Source organism: Schistocerca gregaria, chromosome 8 (assembly GCF_023897955.1).
Source record: "Schistocerca gregaria isolate iqSchGreg1 chromosome 8, iqSchGreg1.2, whole genome shotgun sequence".
NCBI classification, from domain to species: Eukaryota; Metazoa; Arthropoda; class Insecta; order Orthoptera; family Acrididae; genus Schistocerca; species Schistocerca gregaria.
In genome coordinates this window covers 220,204,190-220,222,545 of record NC_064927.1, presented here as the reverse complement: position 1 = coordinate 220,222,545, position 18,356 = coordinate 220,204,190, and the positions used below count along the sequence as shown (strand labels likewise).

Here is an 18,356-nt window from a genome sequence, read left to right as displayed (position 1 = left end):
ATTGTGTCCAAATGTTTGCTTAAAATTCAGTGACATCACTGAAATTTCAATCAAGTCAACTCTATCATGTGTTTAATGGATGTTTGTGCCACCTGTTCCCTCAATCAGGCTTTCCCAGCATAATATTTCTCACCTTTGCCCACTGTAGGAGAGGATCTACTCCTTTTGCCTGACCATTTCATTTCAGGGAGCTATGTAGCTGCTGGCAGTTTATGGCCTCTCAAAAGTCACAAATTTTCTCACCATTTTCATTTGCACAGATAGTTTCTGGACATGAAGAACCAAATTTGTCTTCAATTGGCATGTTGCAATTTTTAAAACATGAAAACCACTTTGCACTTCTCAGAGCATAATCTCTGTAAACTGTTTGCAACATTACAATGGGTTGCACAGAATTTTTCCCCAAATAGAAAGCAAATATTCACAATCACATATCGTTCACCTGCATTTGCTATCACAAAAAAGAAAAAGGAGACAGCAAAACAGCAGCAGTGAAAGAAAGGGAAAAAAAATCAATAAAGTCAGAGGAAACCTTTCCAGAGGAAGCCAGGGGTACTTCTGAACTCTCAGACAACTGTGTGATCCACCCTTGGCAAGAGAAATTCATACAATGCGAGCTATGCCCAGGACGATGTTCTTCTGGGGACTTGAGTACTCCCTCATATCAAACTAGAAGCTGGATATCTCTACCCTGAGAAATGTGTACACACGTATCATGGGATGGGATTATTTCCAAAACCTTTACCTCAAATTTTGCAAAGCTCTTACCTTTTCACATTCTCACTTCTAGAAGTTTTACTGTGAACTTTGTTGACAGTCTTCTTATATACCTCATGGTAAGCATGAATATTTCATGAGACGTCTACTGTTCACAGAAATTTGGAGAAATAACTATAAAACTGAGTATAACAAGAACCTTAGACTTTCGCAATATAAATAATGATGTACTTAGGACATACCTCTGGTTCTGAAGAAAGCAGTGTCACCAGTGGAGGAGCTAGCTTCTTAGTGAGTGTTGACACGAAATCAGAATCTGATGGAAGCATCTCCATAAATTTCATTAAAACCTTCACTGCAGACAAGACAACTGCAGCATTTGCATGGGCCAAACGAGGAGTGATCCGCTCACAGATGCTGCAGCATTAAATGTAACTTTTAAAATCAAATTCACTGATGCAACAAAAATAACCCACCCATAACAATATCATTAGTGACAAAGTGTTAAGAATAATACAACAGAAAGCAATAAAAATAATGCCATGTTCAACACTTATCTTTACAGGAATATTCTTCTTTAAAATTCTGTGTATTATGTGATTGCAAAAAATATCTGCAAAGAATCATACCTGCACAGAGCAATATCTCTCTCTCTCTCTCTCTCTCTCTCTCTCTCTCTCTCTCTCTCTCTCTCTCTCTCTCTCTGTCTGTGTGTGTGTGTGTGTGTGTGTGTGTGTGTGTGTGTGTGTGTGTGTGTGTGTGTGTGTGTGTGTGTCACATAGGTGTAAATATTTTATAAGCTTATAATTCAACTGGCACCAATAAATCGCAGCTTTTTAAAAAACAAGAAGAAGAAAAGATTAAACAGGATACCATCATCTGTTCTACTTCCCACATCAAAGCCAAGATGCTCACTACACTAAAAATCAACAATTCTTCCTATGTTTACTGGTCGATTTTCAATCTAGTGCAGAATTTGTTCCTCTTAGAGAAATTAGTAATGGATATGCAAGTGCGTGCACCCCCCCCCCCCCCCCCCCCCTCTTAGAACAATGCCTAAATAAGAAAATCAAGTATATGTTGATTGACAACAGGTGGTATTTGCTGCCATACAAACAAGAAATTTCTTGACACTTAACAGTAGCTAAAGGCTTCATCTCAAGTTATCTACATGCGACCCTGTAGTTACATGTGTATTTACTTTGAATTTACATGATCTTAAGCAGAAGTTATTTTGACGAGAACCTGGAATGGAATGAGTGTGGCCTTCTGCAAGGAATAGTTACGACATTATATGTGACATGTAAACAACTATTAATTTATATCTAAAATCAAAGATGCTGTAACTTACTAAACGAAAGAGTTGGTATGTCGATAGATACAATAAAAAACACAAACACACACAAATTTCAAGCTTTCACAACCCAAGGTTGCTTCATCAGGAGAGAGGGAAAGAGGGAAAGAGGAAAGGATGTGGGTTTTAAGGGAGACGGTAAGGAGCCGTCCAATCCCAGGAGCGGAAAGACTTACCTTAGGGAGGGAAAAAAGGACAGGTATACACTTGTGCACGTGCACGCACGCATATACAGACATATGTAAATGCCATTTACACATGTCTGCCTGTGTCCGTATATGTGCGGATGGATATGTATTTTTTGTTTGTGTGTGTGTGTGTGTGTGTGTGTGTGTGTGTGTGTGTGTGTGTGTGTGTGGTTTTTTTTCTATCGTCTATCGACATACCAACACTTTCGTTTGGTAAATTACAGCATCTTTGTTTTTAGATATAATTTTCCCATGTGGAATGTTTCCCTCTATTATATTCAACTATGAATTTATGAACACAGTGGCTTTATAGGTCCAAGTGCAACACTTGGAAATGTGGTAACAGGGAAGTAGGTACAAAAACTATTAGGAGAAAGAACTTAACAGATAATTCCAAGAAACCAATACAAAAGAAGCACACAAATTCATTTGTGTCATATCTAATCATAATTAAAAATAAAGGATGTAACAAGAGTGTGATGCAGGAGGGTGATGGTGGTTGGTACAACACAAGTGGTGGTACAAAAAGACAGAACTGACTGGATAAAAATGGGCACGAATATTCTATGGCCTTCTTGAAGGCACTAGCCCAGTAACCACCCTTAGTTATTTAGACAAACTAATCAAAATGTTTGTATTGCAACCTGAACCGAATTTTTCCAAAATTAAATAACTGTTCCTTAATCACTGCTCTTCCATTTGTCACTGCAATAAAATCTAGAGAATCAGTGCTAACAATCTGATTCAATGAAGTCATGATGACAGAGTGCAAAAATTTAGCTGTAAAGAAAGATGCCGATACCACACTACATTTTCCAGCTGTATTGTACCATACGATACCCTTTAACGCTCTCCCATGGCCAACCCATCCCACTAAAAAGATACTCCAAACAGGGTACACTTGTATAAATTATCTGCTTCACTTTCACTTGAGGCCAAAAGAAATTTTAAAATATGTTAGCCTGGGTCTTATCTAATTTCCATGAAAATGTGAATGTATTACAAGTTTCAGCTGATGTTATGCTGATAAAATGACAGTAAAACAACCTTTTCACACTTTTTAGAAGCCTGAGCCGAAAAAGTATAAAATGCAGTAAAGTATAAGGTACAGAAAAGCACAGGAAACATATCAAGCTGTAGATTTCATACCTATGTTCTCTGTTTACAGAAAATTGACAACTTTTGTATTTTAACTAATACTTTGTTGCAAATTTGTTTTACCACAGTTTTATAATGAAAATTTAGGATGTGTTAGAAAACGATCAGTCTGGTATTAGAAAAGGTAAAGGCACCAGAGGCAATTCTGATGCTGTGCTGGATACTGCAAGCAAGACTACAGAAAAACCAAGACATGTTCACAGCATTTGTAGACCTGGAAAAAACTTTACATTGAAAAATGTTACAAGATATTCAAAATTCTTAGAAATACAGGGGAAAGCTGTATGGAAAAGGGGTAGTATACAAATTATACAAGAACGAGGAAACAATACAAGAGGAAGATCAAGAACGAAGTGCTCAGATTAAAAAGGGTGTAAGACAGGGATATAGTCTTTTGCTCCTACTGTTCAGTCTGTACACTAAAGAAGCAATGACGGACATAAAAGAAAGGTTCAGGAGCAGAATTAAAATACAAGGTGAAAGGATATCAATAATACGATTCACTGACGACATTGCTGTTCTGAGTGAAAGTGAAAAATTACATGATCTGCTGAATGGAACGAACAGTCTATTGAGTACAGAATACAGATTGAGAGTAAATCAAAGAAAGACAAAAGTAATGAGAAGTATCAGAAAGGATAACGGCGAGGAAGTTGACATCAGGATTGATGATCATGATGTAAATGAAGGTAAGGAATTTTACTACATTCGCAGCAAAATAATCATGGCTGGAGCAAGAACAACACCAAAAGCAGATTGTTGTTGTCTTCAGTCCCGAGACTGGTTTGATGCATCTCTCCATGCTACCCTATCCTGTGCAAGCTGCTTCATCTCCCAGTACTTACTGCAACCCACATCCTTCTGAATTTGCTTAGTGTATTCATCTCTTGGTCTCCCTCTACCATTTTTACCCTCCACACTGCTGTCCAATGCTAAATTTGTGATCCCTTGATGCCTCAGAACATATCCTACCAACAGGTCCCATCTTTTTGTCAAGTTGTGCCGCATACTCTTCTCCACAATTGTATTCAATACTTCATCATTAGTTATGTGATCTACCCATCTAATCTTCATCATTCTTCTGTAGCACCACATTTCAAAAGCTTCTATTCTCTTCTTGTCCAAACTATTTAACGTCCATGTTTCACTTCCATACATGGCTACACTCCAAACAAATACTTTCAGAAACGATTTTCTGACACTATACATCTATACTCGATGTTAACAAATTTCTCTTCTTCAGAACTCTTTCCTTGCCATTGCCAGTCTACATTTTATATCCTCTCTACTTCGACCATCATCAATTATTTTGCTCCCCAAATAGCAAAACTCCTTTACTACTTTAAGTGTCTTATTTCCTAATCTAATTCCCTAAGCATCACCCAATTTAATTCGCTACATTCCATTATCCTCGTTTTCCTTTTGTTGATCATCTTATATACTCCTTTCAAGACACTGTCCATTCCATTCAACTGCTCTTAAAAGTCCTTTGCTGTCTCTGACAGAATTACAATGTCATTGGAGAACCTCAAAGTTTTTATTTCTTCTCCATGGATTTTAATACCTACTACGAATTTTTCTTTTGTTTCCTTCACTGCTAGCTCAATATACAGATTGAATAACATCGGGGAGAGGCCACAACCCTGTCTCACTCCCTTCCCAACCACTGCTTCCCTTTCATGTCCCTCGACTCAACTGTCATCTGGTTTCTGTACAAATTGTAAATAGCCTTTCACTCCCTGTATTTTACCCCTGCCACCTTCAGAATTTGAAAGAGAGTATTCCAGTCAACATTGTCAAAAGCTTTCTGTAAGTCTACAAATGCTAGAAACGTACCTTTGCCTTTCCTTAATCTTTCTTCCAAGAGAAGTCTTAAGGTCAGTATTGCCTCACGTGTTTTAGTATTTGTACGGAATCCAAACTGATCTTCCCTGACGTCTGCTTCTACCAGTTTTTCCATTCGTCTGTAGAGAATTTGCATTAGTATTTTGCAGCCATGACTTATTAAACTGATAGTTTGGTAATTTTCACATCTGTCAACACCTGCTTTCTTTGGGATTGGAATTATTATATTCTTCTTGAAGTCTGAGGGTATTTCGCCTGTCTCGTACATCTTGCTCACCAGATGGTACAGTTTTGTCAGGACTGGCTCTCCCAAGGCCGTCAGTAGTTCCAATGGAATGTTTTCTACTCCCGGAGCCTTGTTTCAACTCAGGTCTTTCAGTGCTCTGTCAAACTCTTCATGCAGTATCTTATCTCCCATTTCATCTTCATCTACATTCTCTTCCTTTTCCATGATAGTGTCTAACTACATCGCCTTTGTATAGACCCTCTATATACTCCTTCCACCTTTCTGCTTTCCCTTCTTTGCTTAGAACTGGGTTTCCATCTGAGCTCTTTATGTTCATAAAAGTGGTTCTCTTTTCACAAAGGTCTCTAATTTTCCTGTAGGCAAATATCTATCTTACCCTAGTGAGATAAGCCTCCACATCCTTACATTTGTCCTCTAGCCATCCCTGCTTAGCCATTTTGCACTTCCTGTCGATCTCATTCTTGAGACGTCTGTATTCCTTTTTGCCTGCTTCATTTACTGCATTTTTATATTTTCTCCTTTCGTCAATTAAGTTCAATATTTCTTCTACTAGCCCTTGTCTTTTTACCTACTTGATCCTCTGCTGCCTTCACTACTTCATCCCTCAGAGCTGCCCACTTTTTCTCCTGTACTTCTTTCCCCCATTCCTGTTAATTGTTCCATTATGCTCTCCCTGGATCTCTGTACAACCTCTGGTTCTTCCAGTTTATGCAGGTCCCATCTTCTTAAATTTCCACCTTTTTGCAGTTTCTTCAGTTTTAATCTACAGTTCATAACCAATAGATTGTGGTCAGAGTCCACACCTGCCCTTGGAAATGCCTTACAATTTAAAACCGGGTTCCTAAATCTCTGTCTTACCATTATATAATCTATCTGAAACCTGTCAATATCTCCAGGCTTCTTCCATGTATACACCTTCTTGTATGATTCTTGAACCAAGTGTTAGCTATGATTAAGTTGTGCTCTGTGCAAAATTCTATGAGGCAGCTTCCTTTTTCATTTCTTAGCCCCAATCCATATTCACCTACTATGTTTCCTTCTCTCCGTTTTCCTACTCTCGACGTCTAGCCACCCATGACTATTAAATTTTCGTCTCCCTTCACTACCTGAATAATTTCTTTTATCTCATCATATATTTCTTTAATTTCTTCTTCATTTGCAGAGCTAGTTGGCATATGAACTTGTACTACTGTAGTAGGTGTGGGGGTTTGTATCTATCTTGGCCACAATAATACGTTCACTATGCTGTTTGTAGTAGCTTACCCGCACTCCTATTTTTTTTTATTCATTATTAAACCTACTCCCTTCCCCCCATGAACCATGGACCTTGCCGTTGGTGGGGAGGCTTGCGTGCCTCAGCGATACAGATGGCCGTACCGTAGGTTCAACCACAACGGAGGGGTATCTGTTGAGAGGCCAGACAAACGTGTGGTTCCTGAAGAGGGGCAGCAGCCTTTTCAGTAGTTGCAGGGGCAACAGTCTGGATGATTGACTGATCTGGCCTTGCAACATTAACCAAAACGGCCTTGCTGTGCTGGTACTGCGAACGGCTGAAAGCAAGGGGAAACTACAGCCGTAATTTTTCCCGAGGACATGCAGCTTTACTGTATGATTAAATGATGATGGCATCCTCTTGGGTAAAATATTCCGGAGGTAAAATAGTCCCCCATTCGGATCTCCGGGCGGGGACTACTCAGGAGGATGTCGTTATCAGGAGAAAGAAAACTGGCGTTCTACGGATCGGAGCGTGGAATGTCAGATCCCTTAATCGGGCAGGTAGGTTAGAAAATTTAAAAAGGGAAATGGATAGGTTAAAGTTAGATATAGTGGGAATTAGTGAAGTTCGGTGGCAGGAGGAACAAGACTTCTGGTCAGGTGACTACAGGGTTATAAACACAAAATCAAATAGGGATAATGCAGGAGTAGGTTTAATAATGAATAGGAAAATAGGAATGCGGGTAAGCTACTACAAACAGCATAGTGAACGCATTATTGTGGCCAAGATAGATACGAAGCCCACACCTACTACAGTAGTACAAGTTTATATGCCAACTAGCTCTGCAGATGATTAAGAAATTGAAGAAATGTACGATGAAATAAAAGAAATTATTCAGATAGTGAAGGGAGATGAAAATTTAATAGTAATGGGTGACTGGAATTCGAGTGTAGGAAAAGGGAGAGAAGGAAACATAGTAGGTGAATATGGATTGGGGCTAAGAAATGAAAGAGGAAGCCGCCTAGTAGAATTTTGCACAGAGCACAACTTAATCATAGCTAACACTTGGTTTAAGAATCATGAAAGAAGGTTGTATACGTGGAAGAACCCTGGAGATACTAAAAGGTATCAGATAGATTATATAATGGTAAGACAGAGATTTAGGAACCAGGTTTTAAGTTGTAAGACATTTCCAGGGGCAGATGTGGACTCTGACCACAATCTATTGGTTATGACCTGTAGATTAAAACTGAAGAAACTGCAAAAATGTGGGAAATTAAGGAGATGGGACCTGGATAAACTGAAAGAACCAGAGGTTGTACAGAGTTTCAAAGAGAGCATAAGGGAACAATTGACAGGAATAGGGGAAAGAAATACAGTAGAAGAAGAATGGGTAGCTCTGAGGGATGTAGTAGTGAAGGCAGCAGAGGATAAAGTAGGTACAAAGACGAGGGCTGCTAGAAATCCTTGGGTAACAGAAGAAATATTGAATTTAATTGATGAAAGGAGAAAATATAAAAATGCAGTAAATGAAGCAGGCAAAAAGGAATACAAACGTATAAAAAATGAGATCGACAGGAAGTGCAAAATGGCTAAACAGGGATGGCTAGAGGACAAATGTAAGGATGTAGAAGCTTATCTCACTAGGGGTAAGATAGATACTGCCTACAGGAAAATTAAAGAGACCTTTGGAGAGAAGAGAACCACGTGTATGAATATCAAGAGCTCAGATGGCAGCCCAGTTCTAAGCAAAGAAGGGAAGGCAGAAAGGTGGAAGGAGTATACAGAAGGTATATACAAGGGCGATGTACTTGAGGACAATATTATGGAAATAGAAGAGGATGTAGATGAAGACGAAATGGGAGATACGATACTGCGTGAAGAGTTTGACAGAGCACTGAAAGACCTGAGTCGAAACAAGGCCCCCGGAGTAGACAACATTCCATTAGAACTACTGACGGCCTTGGGAGAGCCAGTCATGACAAAACTCTACCATCTGGTGAGCAAGATGTATGAGACTGGCGAAATACCCTCAGACTTCAAGAAGAATATAATAATTCCAATCCCAAAGAAAGCAGGTGCTGACAGATGTGAAAATTACCGAACTATCAGTTCAATAAGCCACGGCTGCAAAATACTAACGCGAATTCTTTACAGACGAATGGAAAAACTGGTAGATGCAGACCTCGGGGAGGATCAGTTTGGATTCCGTCGAAATGTTGGAACACGTGAGGCAATACTGACCTTACGACTTATCTTAGAAGAAAGATTAAGAAAAGGCAAACCTACGTTTCTAGCATTTGTAGACTTAGAGAAAGCTTTTGACAATGTTGACTGGAATACTCTCTTTCAAATTCTAAAGGTGGCAGGGGTAAAATACAGGGAGCGAAAGGCTATTTACAATTTGTACAGAAACCAGATGGCAGTCATAAGAGTCGAGGGGCATGAAAGTTAAGCAGTGGTTGGGAAAGGAGTGAGACAGGGTTGTAGCCTCTCCCCGATGTTATTCAATCTGTATATTGAGCAAGCAGTAAAGGAAACAAAAGAAAAATTTGGAGTAGGTATTAAAATCCATGGAGAAGAAATAAAAACTTTGAGGTTCGCCGATGACATTGTAATTCTGTCAGAGACGGCAAAGGACTTGGAAGAACAGTTGAACGGAATGGACAGTGTCTTGAAAAGAGGATATAAGATGAACATTAACAAAAGCAAAACGAGGATAATGGAATGTAGTCAAATCAAATCGGGTGATGCTGAGGGAATTAGATTAGGAAATGAGACACTTAAAGTAGTAAAGGAGTTTTGCTATTTAGGAAGTAAAATAACTGATGATGGTCGAAGTAGAGAGGATATAAAATGTAGACTGGCAATGGCAAGGAAAGCGTTTCTGAAGAAGAGAAATTTGTTAACATCGAATACAGATTTATGTATCAGGAAGTCGTTTCTGAAAGTATTTGTTTGGAGTGTAGCCATGTATGGAAGTGAAACATGGACGATAACTAGTTTGGACAAGAAGAGAATAGAAGCTTTCGAAATGTGGTGCTACAGAAGAATACTGAAGATAAGGTGGATAGATCACGTAACTAATGAGGAGGTATTGAGTAGGATTGGGGAGAAGAGAAGTTTGTGGCACAACTTGACTAGAAGAAGGGATCGGTTGGTAGGACATGTTTTGAGGCATCAAGGGATCACAAATTTAGCATTGGAGGGCAGCGTGGAGGGTAAAAATCGTAGAGGGAGACCGAGAGATGAGTACACTAAGCAGATTCAGAAGGATGTAGGTTGCAGTAGGTACTGGGAGATGAAGCAGCTTGCACAGGATAGAGTAGCATGGAGAGCTGCATCAAACCAGTCTCAGGACTGAAGACAACAACAACAACAAACCTACTCCTGCATTACTCCCATTTAATTGTGTTTATAACCCTGTAGTCACCTGACCAAAAGTCTTGTTCCTCCTGCCACCGAACTTCACTAATTCCCACTATATCTAACTAACCTATCCATTTCCCTTTTTAAATTTTCTAATTTATCTGCCAAGTTAAGGGATCTGACATTCCATGCTCCAATCCGTAGAACGCCAATTTTCTTTTTCCTGATAACAATGTCCACTTGAGCAGTCCCCACCTGGAGATCCGAATGGGGGACTATTTTACCTCTGGAATATTTTGCCCTAGAGGACGCCAAGCAGACTAGCACTGGCAAAATGGGAATTGCTGGTCAATGGAAGTCTACTAGTATCAAACATATGCCTTAATTTGAGGACGAAATTTCTGACAATGTACGTTTGGAGCACAGCATTGTATGATAGTGAAACATGGACAGGGGATGTGGTGCTACAGATGAATGTTGAAAATTATGTAAGGAATGGGGAGGTTCTGCACAGAATCAGAGAGGAAACAAATGTGGAAAACACTGAAAGGAGATGGACACGATGATAGGACATCAGTTAAGACATCGAGTATAACTCATTGTAATAGAAGGAGCAGAGGGGAGGGGGGGGGGGGCAAAAACTGCAAGTGCAACTCTGAGATGAAGGGGTTGGCACAGGAGAGAAATTCGTGGCAGGTTGTACCAAACCAGTCTGAAGACTGATTAAAAGTAAGTCTCAGAACACAATATCTTTTTAATGTGGTTTCATGGAAGACTTTTGTTTCGGTGTTTTATTTACACCATTGGACGTGACAACAAAAGAAACACGTGTGTGTGTGTATTAGCATCAACCATCACCTTCGTGATAATCACAATGGCAGTGACGAGTGCTGACACATACGAGCATGCGAGTTTTCCTTTTCACCCCAATAATGTCCAATGGTGTACATAAAACACAGAAGGGAATGTCTTTTGTGAAACCACATTAAAAAGATATTGTGATATTTATTACTGATAATCATTATAAAATTATGGTAAATAAATCTTAACAACATATTGGTTAAAACATCACAGCTGGCAGTCTTTGTAAACAGAGAACAATAGGCCCAAAGTCTAGAGCTTGTTACCGACAATAAGGTCACTCAGTTCAGAGATGTCCTGGACGAGAAACAGCTTTGTTCCAATCCTGATTTTCAGGAGGAATACAATGCACTTTTTGCAACAATCTGTTGAAAATAATTGTTAGAGGTCATGGTAATACCAACGAAAAGTTAAAATCCAAGAAATGTTATAACACAGAATTGTTAATGATGAGAAAGCATTTTGTTGAGAGAATAGACCGGGAGAATAGGCCTTTCGTTGGGACGAATAAAGCGGACGTATAAAGTGGGACAACATAAAATTTGAGAACACAGAATCAGGGTTTTACTGTACTACTTTATCCTATATTTTGAACTTCTCTTAAAAAAACTTAACAATGGGAGTGACACTCACCGAAAAGTTGTCCCACTTCAGTGAAATCAACCAGCTGGAATCCTGACAACTTCATATTAGTTCCCCCTCACTGAGAAAAATGAATCTTAATACTCTAATTTATGTAAAATAAACAATTCTTTGATTGTCTGATTATTGTTAAATGAATATTTCTCTACTGCCACTCAAACAGCACAAGAATCATACATTTAACTATGAAGGCTATCCACGATGTACATTACGTTTTGGAATAAAAAATAAGTAAAGTATTGGAATTTTTTTTATTATATACAGATGAAAGCTACACTTCAATACTACTTTTCTACATAGTTGCCATTTAAATTAAGGCACTTAACATAGCGATGGTCGAGCTTGGAAATTCCTTCAGCGTAAAATTCGGCCGCCTGCGCCTACAACCACGTATTACTGTCTTTTGGGACAGAAAAGGTGTGATTTTTGTGGATTTCCTAGAGAGGCACTACAATAAACTCTCAAAGGTATTGCCAAACTCTGCACAACCTCAGAAGAGCAATACAAACCAAGTGCAGGGGAAAGTTGGGCTCAAAGATCTTCCTGATTCACAACAACACCTGGGCCCACACAGAAAATGCCACTCAAGAAGTTATCGAATCTTAAGTGGGAGTTGTTTCCTCATCCGCCGTACAGTCCTGACCTGGCACGTGGTTGAAGGCGTAGGCGGCCGAATTTTATGACGAAGGAATTTCCAACCTCGTCCATCACTACGATAAGTGCCTTAATTTAAATGGCAACTATGTAGAAAAGTAGAATTTAAGTGTGGCTTTCATCTGTATATAATTAAAAAAATTCCAATACTTTATTTTTAATTCCAAAACATAATGTACTTTGTGGATAGCCCTCGTAAAATTATATAAAATTCAACTGTTACTTTATGCTTAAACTCAGTATGTAGTTTCTACTAACCTTTGGGCTTCCCTATCATCCTTTGGACTGTAATTTGCAAGAGAATCTAGAATGAAGACTTGGCCCCACTCTGTACATTCATTAAGAGCTGTTAACAGTTTGTTTATGGTCTGTGCATTCATTTCAATGAGTGGAGAGCCACTTGCACTTGCTTCATTTATTTCAGAGAGAGCAGCCACAGCATTAGCAACCACCTAGACCATGAAGTAAATATGTATTACGTCCACAGTCCTTGAATGAAAATTTTCCGTATTAAAAATTTCTATTTTTCTAGCTACAGATACTAAAACTGCCAACAGAATATTCTTACCATAGGATTGGAGTCAGAAAGAAGATCCTTCAGCTGATCAAGAAATCCCTGGTCTTCAACCAACTGGGCATTGATATCATACAGCTTGGCAACACACACAGCAGCAGTTTTTCTAACATATGGATCTTCATCTTTGAGGCACTTACGCAAAGGCTCACAAAGATATTCAGTTATTTTGTCAACTCTAATGCAGCCCATTGTTCTAACAGCCAGGGCACGGATTAAAGGATTTGGATCTTCACAATCCTACAAAAAAGTTTGAAGTTTCATTGTTGCTATTCAGTCCTGACACATTCTATTACATACACTATTTATATAGTGTGATCCAATATATGAGAAATAAACATGTTATGAACTGGAATTATCACTAGGGAAGCTTGAAGGAGGAATATTACATGTGTATGTTTAATATAGTGTGGTTCTGAAGCTTCAAAATGGGCCACTTATGTTATTCTGACTTTGTACATGTTCTTTGTAGTCTTATTCAATTTCCATTTGTATGCAGAAAGTGTAATTTAACTTGTGATTATTATGCTAAAAACTCAAGCTTAAATACTAGTGAGGTTACATTGAGTAATAGTTTCAAAGACTTGAGCAAAGCTACATACTATCTGCACAAAGTCTGTCCCTCAGCTCACAGTTGGTTGACTTCTGTCGTGAGTGCAATTGCATACTTACAAAATGCACCTCTAGCTGCCTCTGGATATAACATAGCAATAAATGGAGAAAGTATGTGCAAATTAGTAACAGTTAGTCTTGCTGTAACTATAATTACACTAAAGGCTTGCAATATGCAAAATGTCACACTGGATATACAAAGCTTGTTACATTGGAAATAAGATGATGTTATGCATAGTCCTGGCTGCAGATAAGTTGAAGTACTTACGTACAACAGCAACGAGATCGAAGGAGCTTTAACTCTAATTGAAACCCTTTCTTCACTCGGACCTGCACAAGTTCCAGTTCTCATGTTGGTATGATGGACTGGTATCATCATTAGGTGACATTACTGTTTTAGTGGCCTGACCATCTACTTGGGGTATTACATACATGGATGTGTGTGACATTTTGTCAGTTGGTTTTTCACTCAATACTTATCCCACTACCATTACACAAATTGATGTGTTGCAATTTCCACATCTATGTGTCTCCACGATATTTATCACGAACAGGCATTTGTGGAATAAAGCATTAGCTTCTTCTGTGACTTGTCAAAAACATTTTATTGTGCAGTTCACAGTATTTTCCTACAGAAGCTAAAATATTATGATATCAGATAACTGTAACTGGCTTTCATCCTATCTAAGTATACAGAGTGTTGCACCAAGAAATTTGGAGCGTTCACAACAAAGCAGCATTCCCAGAATAGGAAATCATTACAGGTGTACTGCAGGGATCAATATTGGGTCTTTTTTTGCTCGTGTTGTGTATAAATTATCTTCCTTGATATATCTAAAAAGCAGAAATAATAATATGGAAAGGAAAATTGCCACTCACCATATAGAAGAGATGCTCAGTCGCTTATAGGCACAACAAGGGAGTTTCATAATATTTTTTACATTCCATCCCGGATTTTCCATTGTTTGTTAAGAAGCAGAACTAGTTCTCTTTGCTGACAATGAAAGCACAGTATTCTAATAAAACTTAATGGAGCAACTTCACAGGATATTACCATAAACAATATTTTCTTGGAAATAAGCTGTGACTGGATTTAGGTAAAACACTATACATTCAATTCAGTGCTGCACAATGTCTGACCGCAACACTAGAAATAATATGTTAGGTTGAATCAAGAAATGAAACAAAATTCTAAAACTTGTAAGTGTTTATACTGGCAGAAACCTGAACTGGACACCACACGTTACAGTTCTTAAATGTCTTAGCTCTAAATCTTTGTATTGTGGATAATTTCAATGCCTGAGAATATCAAGTTGAAGCATTGCTTGATTTTCCTATTTTCATTCACTAACGCCTTATAGCATCATATTCTGGTATCGCTCATCACTAAGAAAGACAGTACTATACAGAAGTATGCAATAATATATTAAATACGAAGATTCCAGGACTTACCAAGTGGGAAAGCGCCGGCAGACAGGCACAATGAACAAAACACACAAACAGAATTACTGTGTGTGTGTTTTGTTCATTGTGCCTGTCTGCCGGCGCTTTCCCGCTTGGTAAGTCTTGGAATCTTTGTTTTTAATATATTTTTCCCATGTGGAAGTTTCTTTCTATTTTATTGAAGTATGTAATAAGGTTAATGTGAAGTGTCCACTCGGTAATGTATTCATGACAGCTCCACACAGTTGGGCGTACTGACAGCAGTCTCAAAGTAAACCTTCTCCCTTACAAAGTTTATCAACAACAACTGTTTGAAACCAATAACATTCACAAATGAAATATTAGGAGGAGATGTATCACTCACCCACACACACAAAAAGTGATGAATTTTTTTAGCATCATGCACTAGAAATTGAATCTCAGTTTTTAAGTTCAAATGGCTCTGAGCACTTTGCGACTTAACTTCTGAGGTCATCAGTCTCAGTTTCTAAGTCCTAACATTCATAGACAACAAAATTTCTTAATATATGCTGCCATAGTACAATACTGTTGATTAGTTCTGTAGGATTAAGTAACTATTTTAGTGTACTTTTTTAGTTCTGATTGCTTTCTCCTTGTTATAAAAATTACTGATTCCATAAAGTTAAACAATTCAATGCCCCAAATATTGAATATTTGAGGCTAATTAGGAAGAAAAACTAACTTTACGAAAGAATTTACCTCAATATCAATGAGAAATTGAGACTAAGACTAACAAAATTATTAAGAAATTATTTTGCTGAACATGACATATGTTAAACATCGATTTGCCTGCAATAAAGTTCAAAAACCAAGATAAAATATTTTAAGTATGTGCAATTACAATACTGCTAGTTTAGAGCAATAGAGGCTGTTGCTGTACAACTGCCTGAACAGCTTTATGTTAGTTTTGTGGAAAGTAGGAGTAAATGCCAAAATACAGTTTTCATAATGTGCATGAGCACTGTGTGTCTTGAATGCTGCTTAAATCTCCATAGTCCCGTGCTACACAGTTAAAATTTGCAATTACCCTTACTGTACCTTCTTAAAAAACCACCTTATCTGGCTGCATTACTTTCTCACATTTCATAAATGTGTTTTGGAAGTAAAAGATCTAATTCTAAAAACGAAATAGCTATGGGCAGTTGTTCAACCTTTTTACTGGAGCACCTGCCCATTGGATCTTCCATTTACAAAAATTCTGTATTCCATTACCTTTACTCAATTCACAAAACAGTCATCCAAAAATAAAGAGGAAACATGTTTATTATTAACCTGTCTTAACTCTGCGATAATTAAGTCTCAAATATTATCTTCAGTTTGTGTACCTTATATTTCGTTATACTAACTCTTCTTCCATTTTACAGGTTTCTTTGTACTGTGTGACAAGCTGTGTTCTGGAATGGAACAAAGAGGAGAATGGCCATCAAAGTATCAAGGAGCTAATGTGACAAGTGATATCAGAACCTATCAGCCTATGAAACCACTTGTTTCTGCATTCATACTATTATGAGCTGCACAGATAACATAGCAACAAAGTATTAATCCTCAAATGACTGGAGCCTAATGAGGCACCTCAGTCGTTAACATTCAGGATAAGCAAGGCGTCTTTCCAACAATTCCACTTTACTTTCTTCACAATACCCTCAAATTACTTTAGGCAAATGGTAAGTCGGTTCTTCAAACAAGCCCAAAGCAATTTCCTGCTACAACATTGTCCAGCCCAAGCCCAAGCCAGCTCTGTAATGATCCCTGTGTCAACAGAACTTTAATTGCAATCTTCCATTCTTCCTTATAAAATGCGTATTACCTTAAGACAACATTACAGCAGGTGCAAATTTTGCTCAGACAGTGCAAGACAATGTAATATTTGGGAAAAAATATTTCCAATGGGATATAAATTATCCAGGTCCTGTTTGCCATTTTAAAACGTGCTCCAGGGAGTGGGGCAAGAAAGCTCTGTATGCACCATATGGGGAATAGGAGTTTTCCACATCCATGTCTTCCAGTCAATATGGAATATGGCATTTTGGTGCTCTCTGCACCACCTGTTTGACTCACAGAAGTGATACACATAGCGAGTTCTTTCCATACTCTGAATCACAATGGCCATGTCTCCGTATGATACAGAACAAGTCACTTTTGCAGAATAGTAAATCATCTCAGCAGGCAACAATTCTCTCTCTCTCTCTCTCTCTCTCTCTCTCTCTCTCTCTCTCTCTCTGTCTCTGTGTGTGTGTGTGTGTGTGTGTGTGTGTGTGTGTGTGTGTGTGTGTGTGTGTTTAGTTGTATGTCATACAGCATTGTGAATGCATTGCACTTTTGGTCACATCGAATTCACGGACTAAACTCCAGAAAATGGGTAAATCATTCTTTCTTACTCTCACTTTGCTTGCACGGCACTAATGATACACCAAACTTGCCACAAAAGAAGGCTAACAGTATAATTTTAATTTTCTTTATTGCTCTAATGATTGTTACTATCATTTTAACAGTTTCCTAATTCTGCACACAACACACATACTCCACATATAAGTATTATACACTGAATATACACACTCTTCCAACAAACAATGATATTCAATCCACCCGCATTCCATAATAACGATTTGAGAATGCTGGCAAACTATTTTTATTTCAGCATATTAACAGACATGTGAAAATCACGTTTAATTGTTAGAAGTATCTACACGAAGTTACTGGAAACACTAGCAACAAAAAGGTAGCTACGAAATTGTGTGCAGAAAAATTGCAAAGGCCTACACAATTACTTGGAATATTTAAAACGAGATATGGCTGTCCATCAAAGCCAAAATTTGTCACCGCCATTCACTCACTCCTACAGAAGCACCCCATAGCAACTGAGACATCATGAACTACCAACATCAAAGACATCAAGAAAACCATATCACATAATGAGAAAAATATTTGGACCCAACATTCAGGATGGTATTTAGATTAGATCAAGTTAACAACAGGTTTCATCACCTGACAATTTTTTTTTAATAATTGTAAAATTACTGAATTATATGTAAAAATTCATTAATTGTGTAGGAGTAGTTGTCATTTAAAAATTCTTTAAATTTTTTAAAAATGCTGTTCGGTGTCTGTCAGACCTTTGATGCTATTTTATAAGTGAGCAAAGGCTTCTGTGGCAGCGTAATTCACTCCTTTCAGGTCCAAAGTTAGATTTAACCCAGAATAGTGACAATTAGCCTTTCTCCTAGTGTTTTAGCTATGCATATTGCTGTTGCTATTGAACTGGGATGGGTTATTAGCCCTAGAGCATGTGTGCCATTGATTATAGCACAAGTCGGCACGTGGCATACTTTGTACACATGTAAACAATAATTGTCTTTATGTTACAAAAGTAAGCATGGATGAGGGAAGTAACAGTTTAACCTTAATTTAATTAACTAACAATAACATAAGCTTTCACTATATAGGCCATGTCACCA

General features: G+C 38.1%; 1 protein-coding gene across 3 annotated transcripts in view; it reads right to left on the bottom strand.

Annotated features, from left to right (window-relative positions):
- The window catches only part of LOC126284791 (AP-1 complex subunit beta-1), a 138,375-nt gene that overhangs the window by 45,887 nt on the left and 74,132 nt on the right, over positions 1-18,356 (bottom strand). For all 3 annotated transcript variants that reach the window (XM_049983955.1, XM_049983957.1, XM_049983956.1), the window contains exons 4-6: positions 12,820-13,065; positions 12,510-12,703; positions 960-1,134 (exon numbers count right to left, since the gene is read on the bottom strand). In XM_049983955.1, coding sequence (XP_049839912.1) covers positions 960-1,134; positions 12,510-12,703; positions 12,820-13,065 — 615 coding nt within the window. The remainder of the gene's footprint in view (positions 1-959; positions 1,135-12,509; positions 12,704-12,819; positions 13,066-18,356) is intronic.